This window comes from Rhinoderma darwinii, chromosome 11, assembly GCF_050947455.1.
Source record: "Rhinoderma darwinii isolate aRhiDar2 chromosome 11, aRhiDar2.hap1, whole genome shotgun sequence".
NCBI classification, from domain to species: domain Eukaryota; kingdom Metazoa; phylum Chordata; class Amphibia; order Anura; family Rhinodermatidae; genus Rhinoderma; species Rhinoderma darwinii.
In genome coordinates, this window is record NC_134697.1 from 55953678 (window position 1) to 55979798 (window position 26121).

At 40.8% G+C, this 26121-nt stretch overlaps 1 protein-coding gene across 1 annotated transcript in view; it reads right to left on the reverse strand.

Annotated features, from left to right (window-relative positions):
- The window catches only part of NPFFR1 (neuropeptide FF receptor 1), a 200443-nt gene that overhangs the window by 126231 nt on the left and 48091 nt on the right, over nt 1-26121 (reverse strand). Inside the window, exon 2 of the mRNA XM_075841566.1 lies at nt 5979-6284. Within this exon, the coding sequence (XP_075697681.1) occupies nt 5979-6284 (306 nt within the window). The remainder of the gene's footprint in view (nt 1-5978; nt 6285-26121) is intronic.

Sequence of the window (26121 nt, forward strand, 5' to 3'; positions counted from 1 at the left end):
GGCAACTCCTTTACCATATATAACCTGTAATGACGCAGACTAGCCCCAAGATTGCAGAACTAGGCTTCACCTATAGCAATCTCAGGACTACAGGGCAGTAGGGCCAAATTGTGAACTAACCGGACAGTAAAATGGAAGGGAATTATGGAGCACATATTGCAATACTGACAGGCAGCAGGAATACAAGAGCCCGGGACTCACCGATTTGAAGAAAGAGATAGAAAAAGATGATGATGGTAACGAATGGATGATGGGTGATGGTAACCACTGGCAAAGGTGGATAATTAAAGTCAAATGATGGAAATGAAATGGATGATGTTAGTTGATAATAGACTAAACCTAAATAATTTGTCCTATATCTATACATGACTCAATCGCTACACTCTAAGGGCCCATGCACATGACCGTAAATATCTCCGTAATTGCGGACCGTAACACCGTCCACAATTACGGACCCATTCAGCTCTATTAGCCACGGATACCTTTCCGTATCGCTAGGTGTCCGTGCCATAGAACTGTGCCTGTAATTATGGAGCATGGCCAATTTATCATATTTTACGGGCCGTGCTCCCATACATTGTATGGGAGAATGGGCCAAAAATGCATGCTGCAGCCGTCGGCAACCAGCCGTGCCTGCAATCGCGGGCCGTAGTTATGGGCATGGCCGTGTGCATGAGGCCTAACTCTGACCCTGCCGCCAGACACTACTAAGCCTCATTGTCCCAATCATTGGGACAGATTTACTAAGACTGGCGTTTCATATGCCAGTCTTCGCCATCTTGTCCCCTAGAGTAAGATGCAACATATTTATTAAGAGGTGTATGCCTCCTAAAAAATTTGTCGCATCTTCACACTGGCCACGATGGTGGCCGTGCGCTATCCATCCATCCATCCATTCCCACCCACCCCCCCCAATTGGACATAAAATAAAAAAATTGTGCTCCACTCCTCCTTACTACTCCCCTCCGTGTCCCCTGAGAATTCCAGTGTGGCTCATACAAGGTCCTGACGCTGAGCAGCGTCAGGGCTTTATATGCAATGCAGCTTTTCAACGTTATGAGTGCGCTGCCGCATACAACATCCTGATGCTGCCCAGCGTCCATACTTTGTATGAGCCGTGTCATGGTGAGGGGACCAAAGGAGAGAAGTGAGCATAATTTTTTTTATTCATTTCTGTTAATTGTCTGAACGGGGAAACTGGGGTTGGGGGGGGGGGGGGTAGTGGGATAGGGGGCAAGGTACGAGGCCAAACATGGACCTCTACCTTTTATGCCCACCAGAGTGAAATCTAGACCAGTTAGGAGCGGTCCCTGTAATTTACATCCGTTTTCTGGTGTAAATTATAATAAATTTGTTGGGCTGCTGTGGCCCTACCCCTTTTTGGAATCCATGCCTCCCTTCCGCAAAAAAAGTGTCAAAAGCGGTGTAAAAAGGCAGAAAGGTGAATTTTTTTTGCGACTATTGGGCCATTTTGTGACATTTTATATTCCAGAAAACTGGCATAGAAAGGTTAATATACCCCCCCCCCCTGATGCCCCTAATCTATAGACACGGTTCCTAAGGCCTTGAACACACACACAGTTTTGATGCAGTTTCTGGCTTAGTTTTTTTTTTTTAAGACAAACACTGGAGTGGACACACAAAACAAGGAGATGCATTAGTCAATACTGTTTGTCTGATCCTGGTCTCACATAGCCCAATGAAAACACTAGGTACCAGATGCAATAAAAACAGCACAAACTGATTTGCAAACTCAGGAAAACCGGGCAAGTATAAAGAACACACTGAAATAGAATGAAACTAATTGACTAACAGGACCAAACACAGAAGCAAACCCAGACTAAGGCACCATGCACATGACTGTATTTTTGTCCACCCGTAAATACTGGCGTAAATACGGGTCCGGTGTCACCCATATTCCACCCGTATTTACGGGCACGTTTTCGCTGCAAAATGACACTGCAGTAATCGGCAGCCCCTTCACTCTATCAGTGCAGGATAGAGAGAAGGGACAGCCCTTTCCGTAATAAAAGTAAAAGAAATTCATACTTACCCGGCCGTTGTCTTGGTGACGCGTCCCTCTCTTGAGATCCAGTTCGACCTCCCTGGATGACGCGGCAGTCCATGTGACCGCTGCAGCCTGTGATTGGCTGCAGCGGTCACATGAGCTGTAACGTCATCCCAGGACGCCGGACTGGAGGAAGAATCGGAGAGTTCTGGGTAAGTATGAACGTCTTCTCTTTTTTTTTTTTTTTTTTTACAGCTTTATCTATATTGTGATCGGTAGCCACTGTCCCTGGTGCTGAAAGAGTTACTGCCGATCGTTTAACTCTTTCAGCACCCTGGACAGTGACTATACACTGACATCGCTTAGCAACGCTCCCGTAATTACGGGTGCACATACGTAGTCACCCGTAATTACGGGAGCCCCATAGACTTCTATGGGCCTGCCCGTGCCGTAATTACGGCCTGAAATAGGACATGTTCTAATATTTTTCAACTGCACGGGCACCTTCCCGTAAGCATATGGGGAGGTACCGGTGGCCAATAGAAGTCTATGGGCCCGTAATTACGGGCCGTAATTACGGCCCGTGATTACGGGAGTTTTTACGTTCGTGTGCATGGGGCCTAAGGAAATACTTAGGCAGAGCTGGAAAAATACACTAGATTGGAATGCACAATCTGATTCTTATATGACAAACACACATAGCAAGTTCAATAATAGACACTTTCAATCTGAGGCCAGGGATTATTAAGGAGAGGCAGACAATTGGGGTCAATCTCTCTATGCTAGCCACAGTGAATCACTTTAGTGTGGTCATTTGACCTACTCTTATGAATCAGCTGTGCCGCAGTTGCCTCCGCCACTGTCCCAGTTTATGCTTAATAGCTGGGAGCCGACAAGCCTGCAGGAATTGACCTGCTGATCGCAATGTAACCCTAGTTTTTGCTAGCGATTTCTCAATGTTTCAGTGCACAGAATGTAAGACAAGTCTTCAGATAAATTTGTCTCTTAACCCCTTAATGAACAGGCCTGAAAAGTCCTTAATGAGCATCTCATTTTCAGTTTTTGTCCCACTGCCTTTCAGCAGCCATAACTTTTTTATTTCATCATTGACATGGCTGTATGATGCCTTGTTTTATGCGTGAGAAATGTGATAACTTTTTGCGCAAATTGGGGGTGGAAAAATGTCAATACTTTTATTATAATAAAATACAATTATAATACATTTTTACGGTGTGATTATAGGAAAAAGTAATTCTCCATTTTTTTTATCTTTTTCACACTAAATAATCTGTTAAATTTATTTTTCAGGTTATTACGGTCATGTAGATACCTAATACGTGTAGGTTTTTTTGGTTTTATGTAATGTAGAGGCAATAAAATATATTTTAATGTGAAATAATGACTATTTTGGGTGGGGACTTTGTTTTTTCTGTTACTTTCGTTTTACATCCTATTAAGGAATAACTTTAGTTACAGCTTTTATTCTTATGTATTCGCATACTCTTGTATGATATATTACACTGTCTCTATGACACAGGCTTCTGTTAGGGCAGCTAATAGTGTGCGCTTAAAGCAGGCTTACTAAATAGACAGCCCTGGGGTCCTTTCTAGGTCCCCAGGGCTGACTGCAGAGGGATTTCGCGGTTTTTGATCGTGTCACCGGGTTTCAGGTGATGCGTTCAAAGAGGAGAGTTCACTTTGATCATGCCGCGGTCACGGACTGCGGAGATCAAAGGGTTAAAAATCTGGGCTCGGAATGTTTTCTTATCCTAGCTGCGTTCAGCAGGCTGCTCTAAGTTCAGAAGCAGTAAGTTACAGCTCCTGCTTAAAGGATGAGCGCTCCTCAGTCTCTTCTACAGTGGCGCCAAAAGATGTCGCTGTAGAATAAGCACATGCACATCCTGCCGTCAAAAGATGGTGGGCGGTCATTAAGGGGTTAATTGATTTTACAATGTTTTGTTGATCTGTTATTGATCATAAGACTGTTTACCAAGCCATCAATCTGGTCAATATATTTTTTCCCCTAGGCTTTAGCATGACAAGTGCTTAGCCTGCTTCTTCTTGTATCATTATTACAACCTTTACTGTAAGGAAGTGAAAACTGAAACCTGCTCATGTACTTTGTTGCCTCACCATTCTGTCTGTGTAAGTCCATGGTATACAGTGACATATTTTGTGCTTCAGACCAAATCCAATTAGATATAAATTACATTTCTTATGAACTTGAGAGGAAAGCATAATATTAGATTTCTTTTCACCAAAGAATATAACTACTCCAAAAAAAATATAATTGTGTCAAATTGGTCTGACAATCATTTCCTTGAGTTCTCTGCTCTAAGACTTCATTATCTTCCTTCATGTACATTGCACACCCTTTGTTTTATGCAGCAAAAATCAGCAAACCATGGAGAAGTTTGTTGGACTCCAAACTTGATAACCTCTTTAATTCCTTAAGGACACGGCCATTTTTTCATTTTTCATTTTTGTTTTTACCCCCCCCCCCCTTCAAAGAGCTATAATGTTTTTAATTTTCCATCAATAGAGTGGTGTGAGGGCTTATTGTTTGCAGGAGGAGTAGTAGTTTCTATTACTACCATGTAAAGTGCCATTTAATGTACTGGGAAAAAAAACAATTTGCGGGCTGAAATTGGAAAAAAACATTGATTCTTCCATTGTTTTTTGGGTTTCATTTTTACGTATTTCCCTGTGTGGTAAAAACATCAACTTAACTTTATTCTGAAAAATACGATTACGCTGATACCAAATTTATATAGTTTTTTTGTTTAAAAAACTAAATTGTTTTGTTTCACCACATTCTGAGAGCTTATTTTTTGTGGGACGAGCTGTAGCTTTTATTGATATCAATTTGGTACATATGACTTTTTGATCAATTTTGATTAGATTTTTGTTAGAGTGAAATTACCAAAAAAACAGCAATTTTAAATGTTTTATTTTTCACAGCATTTACCATGCATGTTAAATAATGCTTCATTGTAATAGTTCAGACTTTCACGGATGCAGCGATACCAAATTTGTTTACTTTTTTCTTATTTTTTACATTACTTTAGAGGAAAAATGGCAAAAGGTTTATTTTAAACTTTTAATAGAATTTTTTTTTCACTACTGAACAATTTTATTTCAATTTTTTTTTAGCACATTTTATTAGTCCCCCTAGAGGACTTGAACCAGCGATCATTAGATCGCTGGTACTATACTAATGTATTGTATAATACAATTCTAATTTATTGCAATATATTGTCATTTCTACAGGCTTCTGTTAAACACTGCCATAGGCAGGGCTTAACAGGCAGAGTGGAGGCAGTCCTGGCGGCCTTCATTAGGCCCCTGGACTGCCTTGACCACCATCGGCACCCCCCGATTGCGTTGCAGGGGGCAATGAGCTGTCGGAGGGGGGCGCCCCCTCTTTCTATCGCCTCAGATGCTGCGGTCGTAATTGACCGCAGCATTTAAGCGGTTAGTCGGCCAGTTACAGCGTTATCGCTGTTCCTGACTGTTAGTCCCGGGTGTCAGCTGTAAAACACAGCTGACTCCTACAGCATATGGAGCACGTGAGCATGCTCCATACTTCTCCCGCTGCACCAGGACGTACCGGCACGTCCTGGTGCGTGAAGGGGTCAATATAAATTCTTTCCTAAATATTCGTTACATTTCAACTATGATGTCACTTTCTAGCAATGTTTGTATTTGATTAAGTAAAATAAATTGTGGTTGTATACAGCACATTGTTTGCAACTGTATCTAGGCAGCAGATTAAGTTATATATTACAGAAATGAGAAAAATTCTGGCTGAAGATAGTAACACAAAAAAATAAAAACTAATTCTATGGTTTAATCACTGATCAAGACGTTAGTATATGCCTCTGCTGTAGGAATTGTGCAGTAACTGCCACATACCAGAAAGTATAGTGTGAAGCTTGTGTTCAGACACAGTGCCATTGAGGTGACTTACCCGTGATGAGGTTGTCCACCAATGTAGTTGGCATGCAGAAGATCCCCACCAACAAGTCGCTGATGGCTAGGTTCAGAATGAACATGTTGGTCACAGTGCGCATCTGCCGGTTTTTTAGTACAATAAAGCATACCAACATATTGCCAATCATGCACATGAGAAAGATGAAAGTGTATGCCAAGATAAACATTGCTGCTACTGTTGAAGAATGCTGGTAGTAGAAAGAGAACGTTAGATTTTCCCTGGAGATGTGTGTCTTGTTCCCAAATCCTAAAGAACTAATGTTGAAAGGTGGAACGTAGGGACCTGAGGGGGAAAAAAAAACAAAGTCAATGCTTTGATTCTTAAGAATTTTTTACATTGATGAAAGTCTTTTATATAATACAAAGAAGCAAGTTGGAATTACCTGGATTTGCGCATTGATCACAAATAAAATGTGGTCTGATTTTTAATCTAAGTCACAATTAGAGACAAACACAAATAGTTGTACTGTTAATGCCTTTTATTTAGCACATAAATATCCGCAGTGCAGGGAGAAAATGTACGGAAACCTCTGTGGTTATGACATCCTAGAGCCTAGAGAGGGTTTCACAAGTTATTTTCCCATTAAACAAAGGCACACACAGCCTGGTTATTGACAAATCTGTTCTTCTCAAGGAAGATTGGTTAGTGTGAACCATGTCTCAAGGCAAACGATTTCAAAAAGACCTCAGAAGACGTGTTATAGAGCTGCATGAAGTGGGGAAAAAGCTACAAAAGCATTACTGAAGACCTGGGTGTACATTAATCCATGGTTAGAAAAATTGTATGGACTGTTGCTATTCTCCCTAGGAGTGGGCGTCCTGTTAAGATCACTCAAAGGGCACAATGAGCAATCCTGAAAGAGGTGAAAAAGAACCCAAGGGTAACTGCATAAGACCTACTGAAGACTCTACGAACTGCAAAATCCTCTGTTCATGTGTCTACTATTAGAAAACCACTGAACAAGAACAGTGTTTATGGACGGACGCCAAACTGTTGTCTAGAAAAAACATTGCGGCCCGTTTGGAGTTTGTCTCAGGCCAAGTTTGGTAGTAGATTCTGAATGATTACATTTATATTGTATCACATTGCCTGTCAAATAATAGATCTTCTTATGTTAGAGTAGAGGCTATTGTTTCAGAGGTAAGTAAAGTGCATGATTTTGGTGTATATATAATATATATTTTGGAGGAAATCCCACAGCACTCCAATAAAGCAATAAGATGTGGTTTATTCAGTCAACACAATGATGCAACGTTTCTGTCCTACTATGGGACCTTTTTCAAGCATAGTAGGACAGAAACGTTGCATCATCTGGTGCAGCGGGAGAAGTATGGAGCGCACTTTTGACTCTATACGCTGCGGGTGTCCGCTGTGTTTTACAGGATTTCTTCCAAAATGTATGTATGCCACAACTTTACATGAACTGTGATTTTATATTTTCGAGTGGCTTTCTTTTAGTTTTATGTGGTGGAATGAAGTTTTTGTGGAGACAAAGGAGGTCACCTTGACTTGCAGTTGAATTATGCATGAATTGTCAATGAAGCAGAATTAAAGGCTGTGGTTACCTGGATCAAAAAGAAAAAAAAATTGCACTAAATTCCAGGCTACAATCTTCATTTATTTTCAAGCCTTCTGATATGTAGTTTGCAACCTGCTCATAGTTTCAAACTTTTCTCATGGGGTTGTGTCCCTCTCAATAATACATACTGGATGTGAATCCAGGAATCTGCTGCCTGCACTAGCTCTCACGTATCAGCACAGACTTATAGACCTGTACTGCTTTCCCCTTCTAATATAGCCCATGTAAAATCTATCTACATTGCATACACTGACACTGGCCGTGTGATCTTCAGCTATATCTTTTGCCAAATCCTGCTCCCGTCAGGTGCGCAGGACTGACCAGTTGAGGGACAGCGGATCCTGCGTATCTCTGACACGCAGGAACCACCTGTTATCCATCACATCTAAGTTCATAAGGTGGATCCTACGTGTCAGAGACACAGGACCCGCTGACACTGAACCAGTCAGATCTGCGGGACTGACTTCAAGTCTTAGCGAACTATACAGCTGCTCTATATAGAGGATACAGAGCAGCTGCGTCTTAAAAAGTAAAACAAATTTTTAATAAAAACTATTTATAAAGTTGCACTAATCACCCCCTGACTTACCTTTTAAAAAAAAATAAAAAATTTCAAAGGTGTACATAGCCTTTTAACTCCCATTGAAAGACATTGGAGTTTATCTTCGAAAACTAAAAAATGCAACAAAAACGCAGGAGGAGGATAGATGGAGGGATAATGTTATGACAATGTTTTTCAGGGGTTGGCCCAGGGCTCTTAATTCAAATAAAGGGAAATCTTAATGCTTCAGCATACCAAGACATTTTGGACAAATGTATGCTTCCAACTTTGTGGAACAGTTTGGGTTCAGCCCTTTTCTGTTCCAGCATGACTGTGCCCCAGTGCACAAAGCAAGGTCCATAAAGACATCGTTGGATGAGTTTAGTGTGGAAGAACATGACTGGCTGGCACAGAGCCTTGAACTCCACTCCATCGAATTCCTCTGAGATGAACTAGAACAGAGATTGGGAGCTGGGCCCTCTTATCCAATATCCAACATCAGTGTCTGACCTCGCAAATGCTCTTCTGGATAAATGGGCAAAAATTCCCATAGACACAATACAAAATCCTTGTAGAAAGCCTTCCCGGAAGAGTGGAAGCCGATTTAGCTGCAAAGGGGGGGGGGGGGGGGGGCTCAATATTAATGCCTATGGATTTAGAATGGTATGTCATACAGGCTCCTGTAGATGTTATGTGTAGGTGTCCCAATTCTTTTGTCCATATAGTATTTTTAATTGGATACCATGGCAAAAGCACAGAAAGTCTTTTTTTGTCTACTTATAAATTTGTAGAAAGAGCTTAGTGTATAATTCAGATTACATGTTTCTGTGCAATACGGAATCATTTAATTTATTGTAATTCATGTTATTGAAGCTTCATTTGAAACAATGAAATAAACTATTCTTTTTAGCATTAACTACCAGTTGACGAAATAACAAAAGTGTGCGCATGAATTTTAGCTACATGAATATTTATCATGATAAAACATAAATTCATATCCAACAGGTTCTGTTTTTTTTTGTCTGAACAGCGAATAACTTTTAGGCCCTGTTCAGACTGAGTCGGATGCTTTTTCCTTCTAGCTGTTTTTTTCAGCTAGCGGGAAAGAGGAGCCTCCTGCTCAATCAGGTGGATTCCGCCCGAACCTCCCATTGAATTCAATGGTAGGAGGAATCTTCCTGCCGACAGCAGGAATAGTTCTGTGGTGGATTTTTCGGCAGGACCGCAAGATCTGCCGCGTGAATAGCCTTACTGGGTTATTTTTTTTGATTGCTGTCTGTTGTGATGATTTACCTAAAGGTTTTTCTGTTGTCTTCAAATTCTTAATAGCTATGCAAACAATGAAATGAAGCTGATTTGTGGACTTGTTCAATCAGATAAGATTCTATGTAAGATGAGAACATACTGGAACGAAGAATGAATGACTAATGCAATGCTCCACAATTTTTTTTACTCTCTCTCTCAAAATATAGTCTACCAATCCGTATGACTTTTTTGTTTTCTTTCTCCTTTTGTTCATTGTAATGGATTTTAGAGCCTGTGAATCATCATTTTTTTTTTGTTCATTGTAATGGATTTTAGAGCCTGTGAATCATCAATGCAGTTTGCTCAGAAGTACCGATGGAAAATCTGTAGCGTAATACAGTACCAGCAAAGTAGATTGGATTTGAACAAATCTCGTATACATTTTGTCTAAATTTTCCGCACGTAAATTCGCCTACGGGACAGATTTTTAAAACTGCAGTATCAATTTATGGTTTTATATTCTCACTACTTTCAAGGAGAGGTGTGAAAATCCACAGAAAAATATGCATATCTAACATGTGAATCTTGCTTCGTAAATGCCGCTAATTTATGTTGAAATGCGCAATCATATTTCTGGCTGAATTTTGAATCCCGTGTACAGATTTTCCTGATTATGGCATGTCAATTGACTATGGCGTAAATGTCTGAGCTCGTTCTTGCCACTATTTCCAACCTCATTCACTAAAATGGATAGAATACTTAATTAGAAGCAAAACTTGTTCCTTGTGAACGTGCGTTGCTGCAGCTTAGGTTCGTGTTTCCAAACTATGTGCTTGGCTTTTGAGAAATGTAGAATTTTATTTATAAACTATTGTAAAACATATGCTACGTGTTTTGTTCCCGATCCAGGATCTTCCTCACGCATAAGTGTGGCTTCTAAGGAGTCTACAATTCTTTATAAAAATGGCGGGCTCCATACAAAAAGTCTAAACATATTTTCACAAGAAGAAATATTAGTGAAATTTCATACATATCATTTTTTTTTCTTATTGACCATACTAATATTTAAATCTTTTCTTCTAGATAAAAAATAATGTATGTTTCTTAACATTTTAAATATACTCATTCAACCAAACATTTGGTATGTAAGTTTATAGGTAAACAAAAAAGTTGTATTGATCGCTATGGAAGTTGACAGAGGCCATTGGGTGAAAGCTATGGAATATTGATCTTTCAAAAGTAAAAATCCTGGATCTATACGCCTATGCTAAAAGATCCCCTATACTGTGGTTAAAAGGTTTTGATGATATTAGCCATTCGTTCCCTTTGCGGAATAAGAGCAGTTGTTATGACAACCTGTAAACCGGTTATTTTGTTTCTATGGAAGCGATCTAGGCCAAACCTAAAATGCTCTTTAGATTTGTAATGACATGCAGTATATTATAAAGAGAAATGATAAACCTTCACAATGGAGCTAAAGCATGGACAACAATGAACATAATTGTGTATCTCTTTGTTAACCGTGAATGTAAGGGCCGTACGTGTATATCTTTTTTAAAATCAATAATTTTGGCAATTATCAACTAATATAATATTAACCAGATGCAAATGCGGATATATGGTAATTTTGGAAAATTCTGGTTTATATTAAAGTTATCATTTTTTAATTGCCTCAGTTAGATCCTCTGGATATAGGCATTTGTAATGTCTAAATCCAATAGGCTTCTTGTCTGTTCAAATGTAGACAAGATTTATTCTATTGGAATGATTGTACTGTTATCAAAATTGCTTTCATGTTAGCCCAGATGGCGGGACAGGCTATGATTAGTGAACCCAGTTCTGGTATTGTGCCGATGTTTGTTTGTTCATTCATTCAGCTTTTTTGTGACTGAGAATTCAATCCTAAATACTGCATTGTGCAGCAACATTCAATTATTGCATAGCAAAAGTAATGCAACAATTCATATATTTGATAGATTTATCTTCCTGGCCAGAAGCTGCACCTCCCTTCCTGACCTGGCATATTTTCACGTTTTAGCCATGTGCCAGTTTAATAGCAAATTGTTTGATTCCTTTGCCAACCTATATTTATTTGGTCTTGTTTTTCAAGAACATATAGGGCTTTGATATTGTGTAATAATAAAATAAACTATATATTTAACTGTAATGTAGTGGAAGAGGCGTGGAGGGGAAAATTATGCAGGGTGTTTTAAAATGTCCTTGCAGAGATAGGTGTGGACCACTAGGCCGTTCTAGTCCTATGGGCAGTTCGCAACTGGTTAGGTAATATTTAGGTGTTATTCTGGTCTATTAGGGACCTTTTACATCGGCCCATTTTGGACGTAACAATGAGCGCCGATCAAGACCGCTCGTTGATTTGGCGCTCATTTGCTCCTTTCGCAAGAAACATTGTATGGGGAAGGGCACTCGTTACTACTCGACCCCATACATTTCTATCATGTCGGCACGTGCTGCCGACAATGATATTTTCTGCTGCATAATCGATACGATCAGCCGAAGAACGAGTGTTTGCTCTTTCATTGGCTGATAGTTGCCCTGTTTATTAAGGGCAATGATCGGGAACGAGCACGTGTATTTGGTTCGTGAATTGTCCAGTGACAGTACATTTCTACCTATTTCTCTGTTTTGAGAACTGGGCTCTTGTCCTTGGGTTTGGTTTGGAGTACATTGGGGAAAAAACATTTAATTTTATGAATAAACTATTAGAGACATTTTATAACATATCGATTTAGATATATACTAAACTACCAATTTAAATTTAAAAATATAAATACATATTCCATAAAGGATAGAGTATTTGTTTAAAAAGGTTTTCCTTTAGTTTAGCCGAAAGAATGTTTGCATCTTATAGTCATTGGATTGAAAACCAGAGCAATTTTCTCGAGTGCCATGTTTAATACTTCTACAAATATTATTTAATTATTCTTAATTATTATTGAACAGCATTTATTTATTTTTTGCTAATTACTTTGGGCAGCTTAGAAGTTTTACATTAGCATCATTTCTTTGTTTCCATTCATTTTTGAATGCCAGAATAGTGTAGAATCCGTTAACCATCAAGGTTATGCTTCCACTACAAAAAAAGTACAATGCTCATTGTTATTAGAGTAAATCGAGCTTAAAGAGAACCTTTAACCTGCCTATACATGTGCAGCATGTAATGGACAGGGCTGCACAAACCCTGGGGCACTTTACATTTTTTTCCTATCCTCCTCTGTTATTTAGATATCGGTGCCGTTTTATATTTGGTGACAATGTCCATTCTGCTACAGACAGTGACACAGCAAGAAAAGGGCACGCGCACACGCTCTCACTCTTTAGCTCTTGCTGTCACACAGTCCGTAGCTGATTGGACAGTGTCACAGCGATGTTACACGCCCCCTTGCCAATTACACGCCCCTTTGACAATTCAGGGGATTATTTAAATATTGTGCACCAAATATAACTGCACTGATATCTAAATAACAGAGGAGGATAGGAAAAAAAAAGTAGAGTGCCCCAGGGTTTGTGCAGCCCTCCCCATTACATGCTGCACTCAGCTGCACATATAAGGGCAGATGATGGTTCTCTTTAAACTGTTATTGTACATTGTTAGCATTACTTGGATATTCCTCCCTATATGCCTCTCTCACATGATACACAAGGAAGTATAAAGACTACTTACCAGCTAGATATTCACAAGTAGAGTCAGTACGTTTACCGGGCCAGGATATACGTCATCTCAGACAGCATTTTGCTGCTTCTCGTGAGTACAGAATTTTTTAGTTGGGAAGACAGTCACCTAGAACCAGCCATTAGGTTGCCTCCCTTTGTCCTCTAGAAAAGAAACAATACGATCTCCCGAGATCAGTGGAGGTGGCTGTGATCTTGCAGCGAAAACTCACAAGAGCTTCCTCAAAATTTGTCCCGACGGCAGTGGATACGGTCGCATGATCTAAGCTGACCCTGATCTGCGATCAATTACCGGACAGTGGTTTCAAATGACATTATAGATCAGACTCTCAAAAATGTGCAATTCAAGTGATTCGATGGGTCCACTGCTGTTCATACTAGTTGAAGCAAAGCAGGATAGCGAGACCTCATCTGCAGTGCGAGAGCCCTATTGTGATCCAAGTTAGCCTGGTTAAAGGCGGTTGGTTAAGCTGTTAGAGCAATCCTTTAATTATATAACAAATATCAGAAGAGCCTGCTGGCTCACATCAGCAGAGATGGCAGATCTATCACCAAAATCTCAAGAATTTCTTAATCTTAAAAGTCGTAATCTATTCTAGCCAAACTTTATTCATGAAGTGAAAGGCAGGTAGATATTGGGAACGTAAATCCTTTGTAGAATTAAAATAAAAAAACAAGACATCCCAAAAAGCCCTTTTGCTCTGCGGGTCGCCCATACAAGTTCTCAGGGGGAAGACTTAAGTGACACTGGGATATTCACGAAGATTCTTCTCAAGAGTGTCCACCCAGCTTATCCAAGAAGTCGCATACAGGTTAGGACAGTCGTCTATTCTTTCCCGCCAACATATAGACTTATGTGAACGCATCTCCACAGACCGTTGGGTCATAAATGTAATAAAAACGACCTCCTACTGCCATTAACCCCTTCCCGCTACAGCCACTTTTGACCTTAATGACAGATCCTCATTTTGATGCGTCACTTTATGTGGTAATAACTTAGGAAAAAACATTCCAATCTAAGCAATTCTGAGACTGTTTTCTCATGACATACAGATGTAGCCGTCTTTATCTTGACTTTAAAGCATTAAATACATAGTGTAAAGATCCTTTATCTTGACTTTTTTAATGACTTTTCAATGGATTTTGATGAGACATCATCATGCTGCAGCAAGTTATCAGAATCCAGATAAAGATGGCTACATCTGTATTGGACTTTGTCAGAGGTAAAGTTTGGCTGATACATTCATTGTTTGTGAAAAATGTGTGTTTTTCTAAATTTAAATGATTTTGCTTGTAAGACCGATAGTAATAGCACACAAGATAGTTACTAATTAACATTTTCCATATGTCCTATGCTTTATTTGGCATCGTTTTTTGAAAACCTTTTTATTTTTCTAGGACGTAACAAGGCTTATAAGTTTAGCAGAAATTTCTCACATTTTCCAGAAAAAAAATCAAAAACATGCTTTTTTAGGGACCATTTCAGTTCCAAAGTGGCTTTGAGGGGCCTGTATATTAGAAACCCCCATTTTAAAAACTGCACCACTCATGTCCGGTTTGAAGAGGTCTTGTGATGCCAAAACAAAGGAAACAATCCAAAAAAAGACCCAATTTTGGAAACCACACCCACAAGGAATTCATATAGGGGTGTTGTGGGCATTTTGATTTAGATTTTATTAGAATTTGGCCGTGAGAATGAAAAATTAGATTTTTTTTCCCAATAGGATGTAGTTTTAGCTAAAAGAAAAATATTAATTCCACATAGAATAAATAGGAAAAAGCCCTCCAATATTTGTAAAACTATTTTTTTCCAAGTACGAAAATACCCCATACCGGATGTGGTCACAAACTGCTATTTGGGCACACGGTATGGCTCAGAAGGGAAGTAGCGCCATTTTTTGTTGGATTAATTTCCTGGCACCATTTCGCTTTTGCAGAGCCCATACCAGTCCAATGTACCAGTACAGTGAAAACTTTCCAAAAGTGACCCCATTTGGGAAACTACACCCCTTGAGGAATTCATCTAGGGGTGTAGTGAGCATTTTGACTCAACAGGTGTTTCTTAGATTTTATTAGAATTGGGCAGTGAAAATAAGAATTTACTTTTTTTTTTCCAATGAGACGTAGCTTTAGTTCAATATTTTTCGTTTTCTCAACAAATAAAAGAGGAAAAAAAATCAGATTCATTTCCACAAGGAATAAAGGGGAAAATTCCCCCAAACATTTGTACAGCAATTTCTTCAGAGTACAGAAATCCCTCATATGTGGTCATAAACCACAATAACATTTTTCTGGATTAGTTTCTGGTCGCTATGTCGCATTTATAAAGCCCTTGTGGGACCAAAACAGTGGAAAGCCACAAAAGTGACCATTTTGGAAGCTGCACCCCTCAAGGTATTCACCAAGGGGTGTAGTGAGCATGTTAGCCTGACAGGTGTTTTACACAAATTAGCGTGCACTCGATGCTGAACAGTGAAAATGGCAATTTTTTTGTAGATATGCCATTTCAGTGTCCAATATGTTGAGCCCAGCCTGTGGCCCTATGGAAAGACAGATTTTTAATTATTATGCTGTTTCCCGGTTTTTGCCTACCCTACATGTGGCCCTAATCTTTTGCCTGGACATACGACAGGGCTCAGGAGTAAGAGTACCATGAGAAATTGAGGCCTAATTGACGATTTACAGAGAATTGGCTTACATTTGCAGGGCTTTAAAGTGAAATAATAAAAGAAACCCCTGAGAAGTGACCCGCATTTTGGAAAATACACCCCTCAAGATATTTATTAAGGGGAGTAGTGAGCATTTTGACCCCACAGGTGTTTTCCAGAAATCAATGCACCTCAGATGGTGCAAAGTAAGAATTACATTTTTTCCCCAGATATGCCCTTTCAGTGGCAAATATGTTGTGCACAGCTTGTGCCACTGGAGACACACACCCCAAAAAATTGTTAAAAGGGTTCTCCCGGGTATGGTGATGCCATATATGTGGAAGTAAACTGCTGTTTGGGCACAGTGTAGGGCTCAGAAGAGAGGGTGCGCCATTTGGCTTTAGGAGTGCAGATTTTCCTTGGTAGTAGTTTTTGTTTGGAGTCTTACTGGTATTTCAGTTCATAATGCGGGGCTATATGTAAGCTGGGCAGAGTTCATCAGGGCATAAAGGTGGTATAATAATTGGGTAAAAGAAAATTATGTCTGTTATGCTTTAAAATAAATCCTTTCTGCAAAGGCCAGTGTCACTATGATAAATGGTGTCCTTTCTTATCCCCATTTTGGTCCACACTCTGCACCTTTTTGCAGTTTGGGGAATTTTGCTGGGAAAGTGTTGTCCTGATATAATATGGGCACCCTCACTTCCAGCAGATATGTTTGGGCCCTCCCCTTCCTGGTTCCCTAATATTAGGGCCTTGATAATCGCCTTTTGAAACAGAAGAAATGTTCCGCTCGGGTCTGCACATCTGCATATTTGTATTTTTCTGACTTATGGCAGCCATAACTTTGTTTTATTTTTTCAAAGACCTAGTGGTATGAGGACTGTTTTTTGCGGGACGAGCTGTGGTTTTAATTGGTACCATTTAGGGGTACATGCATTTTTTTTTCCATTAATGCGGCATTTATTGTTCTGTATAAATTACATGTTAACTTTATTCTGTGGGACACTACAATTATGGCTTTACCAAGTGTATATAGTTTTTATATGTTTTACTACTTTTACACAATAAAACATTTAAAAAAAATGAGAGACAGAACTTTTTCGCTCTTCCATCTAAGAAGCTGTGGGAGGGCTTGTTCACTCACTTGTTCAGAAAATCACTCACTGAATATACTCTGCTGGGCTCAAATTTTATCTACAAAAGGCAGGTCTCAATTCCCTGTTAAAACTTCACTTTTATTAAATAATTGTAATAAAATAATAACAAAGTACCCCTACACACTGTGGTAAGTGATTATGTGGATTAAAACAGAGCAACAGATGGTACAGGAGATAACTTACTATAGGTATTGGTTCACTTTCAATGCAGAGATTTGTTTGATTTATAGAAATCGCTGATCAATTGCCCTTAGTAGGCTGCCCCACGATATCAGAACAACCCTTGTTACTTAAGATGTAATAAGCTGTCAGCACAATGACAAGAGTTGAATAATGCAGATTCTCAGCATATATTACTAAGTGACCCTGTGTCTGGCTTAAGTATATTGATTCTATCCCTCAATGCTGTACTGGGGCTGGTGACCGTTCTCAAAAGCATGACCTCAGGACAGCGTTGGAACCTGAATCCTGAACTGACTGTGATTGCCCTAAACTAAACTTGCATTATTCCCTGCTCCTACACTTTTCATCAGACATAAGACTGACTCATCAGGGAGTCTACTCAATGGGACTAAAGACATTCAGCAATTGATTTTGGCAGTGGCCGTTCAGTTCTGGTACTTCCTTGTATATATGCTCACAGCAGTGGTGTAACTACCGCTGTAACAGCTGCTATGGGGACCGCGGCAAGAGGGGGCCCGTGCCACCAGCCGACACGGCTCCCCATGCCCGATGGCGCTGCTAGCAGCCGCTATGGCTTAATTTAAGGGCCAGACAGCACAAGCCCCCTCATGCCCGGTGGCGTCGCTAGCACCAGAGGGTGCCCCAGTGCTAGCGACAGCTACATTCACTTGTATCTGCGTCCTCTGGACGTACACTACCGTTCAAAAGTTTAGGGTCACTTAGAAATTTCCTTATTTTTGCAAGAAAGGCACAGTTTTTTTCAATGAAGATAACATTAAATTAATCAGAAATACACTCTATACATTGTAAATGTGCTAAATGACTATTCTAGCTGCAAACGTCTGGTTTTTAATGCAATATCTACATAGGTGTATAGAGGCCCATTTCCAGCAACCATCACTCCAGTGTTCTAATGGTACATTGTGTTTGCTAACTGTGTTAGAAGGCTAATGGATGATAAGAAAACACATGAAAACCCTTGTGCAATTATGTTAGCACCGCTGTAAACAGTTTTGCTGTTTAGAGGAGATATAAAACTGACCTTCCTTTGAGCTAGTTGAGAATCTGTTCGATTAAACTCTCAAAATGGCTAGAAAAAGAGAGCTTTCATTTGAAACTCGACCGTCTATTCTTGTTCTTAGAAATGAAGGCTATTCCATGCGAGAAATTTCCAAGAAACTGAAGATTTCCTACAACGGTGTGTACTACTCCCTTCAGAGGACAGCACAAACAGGCTCTAACCAGAGTAGAAAGAGAAGTGGGAGGCCCCGCTGCACAACTGAGCAACAAGACAAGTACATTAGCGTTTCTAGTTTGAGAAATAGACGCCTCACAGGTCCCCAACTGGCAGCTTCATTAAACAGTACCCGCAAAACGCCAGTGTCAATGTCTACAGTGAAGAGGCGACTCCGGGATGCTGGCCTTCAGGGCAGAGTGGCAAAGAAAAAGCCATATCTGAGACTGGCTAATAAAAGGAAAAGATTAATATGGGCAAAAGCACACAGACATTGGACAGACGAAGATTGGAAAAAAGTGTTATGGACAGACGAATCGAAGTTTGAGGTGTTTGGATCACACAGAAGAACATTTGTGAGACGCAGAACAACTGAAAAGATGCTGGAAGAGTGCCTGACGCCATCTGTCAAGCATGGTGGAGGTAATGTGATGGTCTGGGGTTGCTTTGGTGCTGGTAAAGTGGGAGATTTGTACAAGGTAAAAGGGATTTTGAATAAGGAAGGCTATCACTCCATTTTGCAACGCCATGCCATACCCTGTGGACAGCGCTTGATTGGAGCCAATTTCATCCTACAACAGGAGGACAATAACCCAAAGCACACCTCCAAATTATGCAAGAACTATTTAGGGAAGAAGCAGGCAGCTGGTAGTCTATCTGTAATGGAGTGGCCAGCACAGTCACCAGATCTCAACCCCATAGAGCTGTTGTGGGAGCAGCTTGGCCGTATGGTACGCAAGAAGTGCCCATCAAGCCAATCCAACTTGTGGGAGGGGCTTATGGAAGCATGGGGTGAAATTTCTCCCGATTACCTCAGCAAATTAACAGCTAGAATGCCAAAGGTCTGTAATGCTGTAATTGCTGCAAATGGAGCATTCTTTGATGAAAGCAAAGTTTGAAGGAGAAATAAAAATCATTATTTCTAACCTTGTCAATGTCTTGACTATATTTTCTAGTCATTTTGCAACTCATTTGATAAATAGAAGTGTGAGTTTTCATGGAAAACACAAAATTGTCTGGGTGACCCCAAACTTTTGAACGGTAGTGTAGATACAGATGAATATTATAGGCTGCAGGCCACATTAGGCCTGCAGTCTATAAGGCGCTGGGAAGACTTCCTGCGCAGGCTGGCGTGATGACGTCACTGTATTACGCTGGTCTGCGCATACGTCCCGCCTGGAGGATGTGAAGGTAGGTACAATATATTTATTTTTTTGGGTGGGCTGTGTGGCCCTATATACTAGGGGGACTGTGTGGTACTATATACAAGGGGGGAGCAGGGTGGCATTATATACGAGAGAGGAGCAGGATGGCATATACAAGGGGGGTTCAGGGTGGCACTATATACAAGAGGGGGGAGCAGAGTGGAACTATATACAATGGGGGAGCAGTATCTACAGGGGGCACTATCTATAAGGGGGTCTGCGTGTGGCACCTAGGTGGGGCCCCAGTCAAAGGTTTGCTATGGGGCCCAGTCTTTCCTATTTACGCCCCTGGCTCACAGCCCTGTTCATCTTACTGTGGCACAGCTCCATATTGACCAATCATCACAGGGTGGTCTATCTCAGGGCGTCTATCTCAATAACAACATCCAGCCTCTGTGTGATGTCACCTAAAGAGGAGTGGAGTGAGGGAAGCGTCTCAATATCATAGGAACCTATAAGCGTGTCCCGGCTTCACTCATATACGGTAGTGTACAAAGTAACATGAAAAGAAGACATGCAGTGTGGCACAAGATAAATATAGATATATATATATATATATACATCTAAAAAGGCAACATAGTTCAATAAGTCCATATAATAGGATACATTAAATTAAATATTGTGGGGAATGCAGAGAGAAGTTAATTACAAAAAGCAGTTCAATTCCAATCTTTCAGTTAGGCCTTGAGGATTAACATATTTCATTTTATAGATCGAGCAATATTTAATCTGTAAGGTATTCTTGTCCCAATCTCCAACTTTAGGTGGTGAGGGAACATGTTCCATCCCGTTAAATCTAAAGGCCATGGGGTTTCCCCTATGCTTCATAAAAGCATGTCTTGCTAGAGGGGTGTCCCTCTTATTTAAGATATTGTGGTGATCACGGATTCTACATCTAAATTCCCGTTGTTTTTCCAACATAATCAAGGGAACAACCACACTTGGCCAGATATACGACACACTTGCTCTTAGGGTATGTTCACACGCAGTGTTTTCATGCGTAATTCGGGCGTTTTACGCCTCGAATTACGCCTGAAAAAACGCCCCTAATACGCCTACAAACATCTGCCAATTGCTTTCAATGGGAATTACGATGTTCTGTTCCCACGAGCCTTTATTTTACGCGTCGCTGTTAAAATATGGCGCGTAAAATGACTGCTCGTCAAAAGAAGTGCAGGACACTTCTTGGGACGTTTTTGGAGCCGTTTTTCATAGACTCTATGGAAAACATCACCAAAAACCGGCGTAAAAAACGCCGCGAAAAACGCGAGTTGCTGAAAAAACATCTGAAAATCAGGAGCTGTTTTCCCTTGAAAACAGCTCCGTATTTTCAGATGTTTTTTGTTAAGCATGTGAACATACCCTTACAATTGATGAAGTCTCTTATGCTAAATTTAATTCCAGTGAAGGAACTGCTAAATGTCTTAGTGACCTGAACTAGATCACAGGCTGTACAGTCACCACAACGGAAAGTGCCCCAAGCTTTCATTGCCAATTATCTACGGTAGGTGGAGACGTGTAATGACTGTTGACCAGTCGGTCTCGGAGACTATTTCTCTTACGGAAGGTAATCTGTGATCTCACATTCAGGACATTTCCCAGATCCTCCCCTCCCAATAGAATCTTCCAATGGCATTCCAGAATATGTTTAATCTCTGAGCTTCATCGAATGTTCCAATAATTCTGAATTTCTTAGGAAGTTTTAAATGTATTTTTGGAAGTAATAATGAACTCCTCTCACTCTGGATTGCTGTATCAAAGGATTCTCCCAAAATCCTATCCGGTACCCTCTGCTTTGAAATTGTAATCTTAGGTCCACCGCCTGCTGTTTAAAAGCAGAGGTTTTGGAACAATTTTTCCTGAGGCGGTGGTATTGGAATTCCCTTCTTAAGGGCATATGTGTGGGCACTCTCCTACCACAGGAGACTGTTGGTGGCTGTGGTTTTTCGATCAACCTGAGTACTGATCTTGCCTCTCTGATCACGTTAGATCAACCCATTTTAAAAATGGATCTGATTTAGAAGTGAAATTTAATCTCAGGTCGTTGTCATTTAGGAAAGTCACAAATTCCTGAAATCCACTTGATTCAACTGCATTGAAAGTGAACCACTACCTATAATAAGATATCTCCTGTACCGTCTGTTTCTCTGTTTCAATGCACATAATCACTTATCACAGCGCCAGCGCTCGCATCCACTCACCTCTGCCGGATCCCGGAGGACGAGCTTTGACCCGTGAGTACCCTTGACTATAAGAGGGGTCCAGCCCCCTAGTTCTATGCCTGAGCGTTGTTGTGTTCCCTAAGTTTGTCTATGTGATGGCCTCCTAGTTGTTTCCTGTTCCAGTCCCAGGCACAGTCCCTGTCCCTGTACTTGGTTCCAGTTCCTAGCAATCCATACCTTCCTGGTTTAGCACGGAGCCGTGCCAAAGTCCTGTCGTGCTGCATCCACGTCTGACCTGCTTCACATCGCCTGACGTCTGCCTGCTACTTAGTCCAAGCCGAGCCTGCCCTGCCGCTGTCTGAGCTGCCACAGGTACCTATAAGAACTATAGACATTTATCTGCGCCCTGTTGGCCAGCTGCCTTACCGCCACGGCGGTACGGCCCAGTGGGTCCACAGACCCTTCTTGGCAGTACGCTCAGGCCATGGACCCCGCTGGTCGATCCAAGACTATGACGACGTCATAGGAGATGCAAGTGGATATGCTGGACCTCCGGTCCCGACAGGACCAATTCCTCCAGGCGTTGAACATTCTTGCCTGTCGGCAGGAGGCACAAGCTGCCGCTCCTCCTACTACACCTCCTGGCAATGTGGATCCTCGGTCTACACTTCTGTGCAGTATTGATCCCCGTGTTTCTTTGCCACTTCCTGAGATTCCGTTGAATCTCTTGGAGGCATTCACGGATCCGTATATCAATCTGGGCAGACAGAAGGATATGTCGAGAGGTCCAGCATATCCGGGAACACACTATTAGGCCATCACATAGACAAACTATAGGGAACACAACAATGCTCAGGCATAGAACTAGGTGGCTGGACCCCTCTTATAGTCCAGGGTACTCACGGGTCAAAGTTCATCAAGAGTGGGCACGAGCGCGCGCACCCTGCGGGATCCGGCTGAGGTGAGTGGACGCGAGCGCTGGCGTCTCCTGAGGAGGAGGCGCTTGCCGACTCGTGGCTGCGGCTGTAAGGGGGAGGTTGCGCATAATTCAAGTCCCGCTAGTGCTGCTTAACCCTCCAATAATATTGCGGATGTTGGCCTTGGACACCAGTATAATTGTTTGCCCCTCTGCATTTGGTTGGGCATAACTGTTTCATTTTTTCATTAACCGATTCGTGCACCTTGTCATTAATGCACGTCAAGGTGTGCAGTAACTTCGCGCACCTTGACGTGCAGTTATGTCTGCGCTTTTACAGTTAACCGCCACATGGCGCTATGCTGCAGCGGCAGTTAGCTGTGCAGGGTGTCTGCCCAGTGTTCCAAGTTGCCGATCAGCTGTCCATAGCCGCGGATTTTGCCAATTAACCCCTTAGATGTGGCGGTTGATTGCGATCGCCGCATATAAGGAGTTTAGAGCAGATCAGCAGCCCTCACATGAAATAGCGGGGGCTGCCGATAGTTGTCATGGCAACCAGAGGCCAGACAATGGCACCCGGCTGCTATGTACGGAAGCTTATGAGGACCAGCCAGAGGCTGGTCCTCATAGGCTTCCTTTCAGAGTGACTGTCACTTCATAATGACAGAATACATTAGACTACGTAGGTAGTGTAAGGTATTCTAGCAGCGAACAGAGCTGCAAGTCTTCAAGTCCCCTAGTGGGGAAAAAAGAAACAAAGTAATAAAAAGGTAATAACAATGTTTTATAAAAGTGTGAAAAAACCTTTATAAGCTACCTAAAAACAAAAAATGCTTTTTTTTCCTAGAAGTATTTATTATAGGAAAAAAAATGAACACATTAAAAAAAGTACACACATTTGGTATCATCGCGTTCGTAATGACCCAAACTATAATATTATTTTTCCTGCACGGTGAACACTGCAAAAAAAAAAAAGTAAAAAAACAATGCCAGAATTGCTATTTTGGGTCACCACCCCTCCAACAATATAGAATAAATAGTGATCAAAAAATCGCATGTAGACCAAAAACAAGCCCTTACACACCTTTTTTCACTGAAAAATAAGAGTTGCGTCTCTAAGATTATGGTGACACAAAAAATAAATAATTTTATAAAAAAAATTGATTCTGTTGCGCAAACGCTGCAAAACATGAAAAAAACGATATAAATATGGTATCACCGTAATGGTATTGAGTCACAGATTAAATTTAAGTTGTCGTTTTTACTGCACCGTGAAAGCAGTAAAAACAAAATTCAAAAAACCATCGCAGTTTTTTCCAATTTCTGCCTGTAAAGCATTTTATTTTCAGTTTCCCAGTACATTATATGGTACTTTAAATGGTGGCAATAGAAACTACAACTCCTCCCGCAAGAAATAAGCCCTCACACCACTCTATGGACGGAAAAATACAAACAGTTATGGCTCTTGGAAAGTGGGGAGGGAAAAACGAAAAAGAAAACGCAAAAAATGGATCGGTCCGGAAATTAAGTTTCTAATAAAAAAAACATTTATGACCACATGTGGGGCATTACCCTACTTGGGAGAAATTGCTTTACAAATGTTGGGGTGCTTTTTCCTCCTTTTTATTCTTTGTGAAAATGAAAAATTCAACATTTATTGGAAATACTCACTATACCCCTTTATAGATTCCTTAAGTGGTGTAGTTTTCCAAAACGGGGGCACTTTTGGGGAGTTTCCACTGTTTTGGTACCTCAGGGGCTTTGCAAATGCGACCTGACACGCAAAAACTATTTCCCATAAATTTGAGCTCCAAAAGCCAAATAGTGCTCCTTCCCTTCTAAGCCCCGCTGTGGGTCCAAACAGCAGTTTATTACCACATATTGTGTATTGCCGTAATCAGGAGAAATTGTTTTACAAATTCTGTGGTCCTTTTTCTGAAAAAAAGTAGATTTTCATCTTCACAGACTAATTCAAATACATTTAGCAAAACAACTGTGGGGTTAAAATGCTCACTATACCCCTAGATAAATTCCTTGAGAGCTGTAGTTTCCAAATTGGGGTCACTTTTTTTTTTTTTTACTGTTTTTGCACCACAAGACCTCTTCAAACCTGACATGGTGTCTAAAATATATTCTAAAAAAAAGGAGGCCCCAAAATCCACTAGGTGCCCCTTTGCTTCTGAGGCCGGTGCTTTAGCACCCTAGGGCCACATGTGGGATATTTGTAAAAACTGCAGAATCCTGACAATAAATATTGAGTTTCATTTCTCAGGTAAAACCTTCTGTGTTACAGAAAAAACTATTACAAATTAATTTTGGCAAAAAAAAAATGAAATTTGTAAATTTCACCAGTACTTTGCTTTAATTCCTGAGAAACGCCTAAAGGGTTAAAACACTTTCTGAATGCAGTTTTGGATACTTTGAGGGGTGCCGTTTTCAAAATGCATGTTTTATGGGGACTTTTTAATATATAAGGCCCTCAAAGCCACTTCAGATTTGAACTGGTCCCTGAAAAAATAGCCTTTTGAAATTTTCTTGAAAATATGAGAAATTGTTGTTCTAAAGTCCTAAGCCTTGTAACGTCATGGAAAAATATATTTTTTTTTTACTAACATAAAGTACAATATTTTATGAGAATATAATCTCAGAATCGCTTGGATAGGTAAATGCATTCCCAAGTTATTACCACATAAAGTGACACGTCCGATTTGAAAAAATCGGCTTCGTCGTCAAGGCCAAAATAGGCTCAGTCCTGAAGTGGTTAATGTAGCGCTGCGAGGCTTTGTTTTCCTTTTCTTCTGTTTCTTTTTCTTCTTTTGATTAGCACTTGTGCAGTTTGTGGGGGGTGGGGATGTTTCTGTTGAGCTTCGGAATATCAAATGGATTGATTAGGGAGAGGGACATGGGAATGTGGGGTGGGAACCCCGTGAGTGAAGGGGGGAGGGGGTCTTTTTTATTTTCGTTGTACTGTGTTCCTACTTAACAAGCAGAGGGAGATTATGAACATTTTAGCCCAGTTTTCTAGAGGTATTAAAGATTAGAATAAAATCCATTGCCATATTTAATCTAAATAATTACAACCATGCTATATTTGTCCTCTTAGAAACACACTTAACCAAAAGTAAGTTCAAAATTCCTACAGTTGGATTGGAACTTCCTACAACTCTGTATACTCTAACTGCGCAAGCGTTGTGGTTTTTATAATCCATAGGAGTGTAAAGATATCCCTTAAATGTCACGGGGTCATAGGAAATAAAACTGACACCAAGGGATTTGACCTGGGGCTAAACTGGAGAGCAGAGTCTAAGGGGACCCCCGGTATTCACGCTTTAAACCCTATACACGGATCTGGACTTCGCTGCTGAGGAACCTCGGTCACTAACCCCAGAATAGTCTCCCTTGGCAATGTTCAACATCAACAGGCATAGTACAAAAACCAGTAGTCCGTACGCAAGGTCACATATAGCGTAAGTCAGGGCAGGCTGCAAACGGGTACTCACGGTTGGTGGAGCAAAAGTTCAGATGGGAACAAATGGTTGATGAGTGATAACAG